We start from the raw sequence: 2,750 nt of genomic DNA on the forward strand, positions 1-2,750 counted from the left end.
GGGCAAAAATGGTATTTAATGTTCACATAGTATGTCCTGTCATTATAAAATAGCATGTTTTTATGAGAACTACAAAAAATCTGTCTTTATTAATCCATGTGTCATTATAAGAAGCAAAATGATCCATTTGAGTTGCTGTGACACCAGTAAATGTCTAATTCACTTAGAATAATTTATAAATTATTTAAAATGAATATGAATTAATTCCTGATCATCTACAAACATTTTATGAATGTTTTTTGTTCTGTTTCAAATGAACGAAAAACATGATTTTTCAAAAATTTGTTAACCTATGCTAACAATGGAAAAACGGGACTTCTACTATATCAAACAGCATCAGTCATGCTATTAACTTCTACAAACTTCCGCTATCCCTTTTTTGTTCCTCCAGGACTGTGAGCCGTTCGAGAAATGCTGTTCAAATGTTTGCGGACACAAGAGCTGCGTGGCTGCCCGCTACATGGACCTTCAGGGCAAGAAAGGTCCAGTGGGGATGCCCAAGGGGGTCACCTGTGACAAATTCATGTGCACCCAACAGGGTTCAGAGTGTGAAATCTGGGACGGACAGCCAGTGTGCAAGTGCCGGGACCGTTGCGGACGGGAGCCCCTTTTCACCTGTGCCTCGGATGGCATGACATACTACAACAAGTGCTACATGGATGCTGAGGCTTGCACCAGGGGAGTCACCCTCACAGAAGTCACCTGCAGGTACCATTTTAGTTTGTCCAACACCAGCCCTGTCCCAGCAGAGACCACTGCCCGGCCCACCACTGCCCATCTTCAGACTACTCCCGTGGACGTTCAACGTCCCATCATGGTCAGCAACCCAGCGCACCACTTTGTTTTTGTGGGTGAAACGGCCAGCTTCCTCTGCGAGGTGACAGGAAAACCGAAGCCGGCGATTACATGGGAAAAGCAGATTGAAGGTAAAGAGAACACTGTGATGCGACCCAACCACGTGCAAGGAAATATAGTGGTTACCAACATCGCCCAGCTGGTCATATACAACGCCCAGGTCCAGGATGCCGGCATCTACACCTGCACTGCCAAAAACCAGGGTGGATCTGTCCAAGCCCATTTCCCACTCTCTGTGGTCCCTAGGGAGCAGACCAAACCGGAGCCGGTGATGAATTCCACACGCCTACCTGCTGAGGAGTGTCTGAAAACACCTGATATGGACGACTGCGGAGAGGAGAGTATGAATTGGTACTACGAAGCCAAGCGCAACAACTGCTTTACCTTCACGTACAGCCAGTGCAACAAAAACCGAAACCATTTCGATACGTACGAATTGTGCATGCTGTCCTGTGGAGCGGAGCTTGCAGCACCTTGCTCCCTGCCCAGCGTACAAGGTCCCTGCAAGGCTTACAAACCACGCTGGGCTTACAGCCATGCGCTCAAGAAATGCCAGTCATTTGTTTATGGAGGCTGTGGCGGCAACGAGAACAACTTCGAGAGCAAGGAAGCCTGTGAGGAGATGTGCCCCTTCCCCAAGACCCACAACTGCAAGCCATGCAAACCCCGGCAGAAGATGGTCCCCAGCTTCTGCAAGAGCGACTTTGTGGTCTTGGGTCGTATTTCGGAGTTGACCGAGGACCACGATTCTGGCCACGCGCTCATCACGGTGGAGGAGATCTTGAAGGACGAGAAGATGGGGCTGCGGTTCTTCGGGCAAGAGCCTCTGGAGGTGACGCTGCTCAACATGGACTGGAACTGTCCCTGTCCGAACATAACGAGAGCCGAGGGACAGATGATCATCATGGGGGATGTTCACAATGGCATGGCCGTGCTGCAGCCCGACAGCTTCGTGGCCACTTCCAGTGTACGGCGCGTTCGCAAACTCCGTGAGGTTATCAACAAAAAGACTTGTGATGTTTTAAAGGAGTTCAGCAGCACAAAGTACTAAAGCGCTTACAATACCTAAATCTCTGGACGTCCTAAACCAGAGGTGTCAAATCCTGCTCCTGGAGGGCTACTTTTCCTGCAGAGTTGAGCTCTAATACACCTGCCTGTAAGTTTGTAGGGATTCTGAAGACCTTGATTAGCTTGTTTAGGTGTGTTTAATTAAGGCTAGAGCTAAACTCTGCTCCAATTTGGCCCTCCAGATCAGGAGTAGGATTGGACACCCCTGTCCTAAACCAACGTGCCTGCCTCTCACCTGCTTTTCTTCATGAAGCAGACTCACTCACAAACTTGACTTGTAGTTTCTACAATCATATGTTGTGCTTATGCCGCAGCGGAAAGCTGCTTGAATTGTCCCTAGAGAGATGAAATATGTGGATTACACTGTGTGAATGACACAGACATGCAAATATACTAGATGATTTCATACGAAAGTATTACCGTATTTACATCTACATGTTGTAGTGTGAGTCCAGTTATTTTAGTTTGACTAAAAAGCCACAGATGTTTTATTAAAACTAGACTCTGTCTACCTGTCTCAGAACAAATGCCTTGCAGGCGGTTACTGAACATGAATCTTCAGTGGAAGCAGGTGGTTAAACATTACTAACCTAACACTTTATTTATACTTCATGAAGATTTCATTAAAGCTGAAGTGTGTAATTTTTTCGAAGGCAGAATAAATCCCATCTTAACATGCAGAGGCAATTCAAAGTAAGCCATTCTTAAGTTGATTCCCTGGGAAAGTGCACATTGCTAATTTGTTTGAGGAGCCCGGCACAGCAACACTGGCTGATCCGGTACCGTAAGTTTATGGTAGTACTCTGTTTGTCTGACCAATGGGAGAG

General features: G+C 46.8%; 1 protein-coding gene across 1 annotated transcript; it reads left to right on the forward strand.

The window, feature by feature from the left end:
* The first annotated feature begins 445 nt into the window (after positions 1-445).
* Positions 446-1,906, forward strand: wfikkn2a (info WAP, follistatin/kazal, immunoglobulin, kunitz and netrin domain containing 2a). Its single transcript, XM_067372385.1, has one exon. The coding sequence runs from the start codon at positions 461-463 to the stop codon at positions 1,904-1,906; it is 1,446 nt and encodes a 481-aa protein (XP_067228486.1). The 5' UTR covers positions 446-460.
* Positions 1,907-2,750: the final 844 nt, after the last annotated feature.

The sequence above is a fragment of the Chanodichthys erythropterus genome, chromosome 3 (genome assembly GCF_024489055.1).
Source record: "Chanodichthys erythropterus isolate Z2021 chromosome 3, ASM2448905v1, whole genome shotgun sequence".
Lineage (NCBI taxonomy): Eukaryota > Metazoa > Chordata > Actinopteri > Cypriniformes > Xenocyprididae > Chanodichthys > Chanodichthys erythropterus.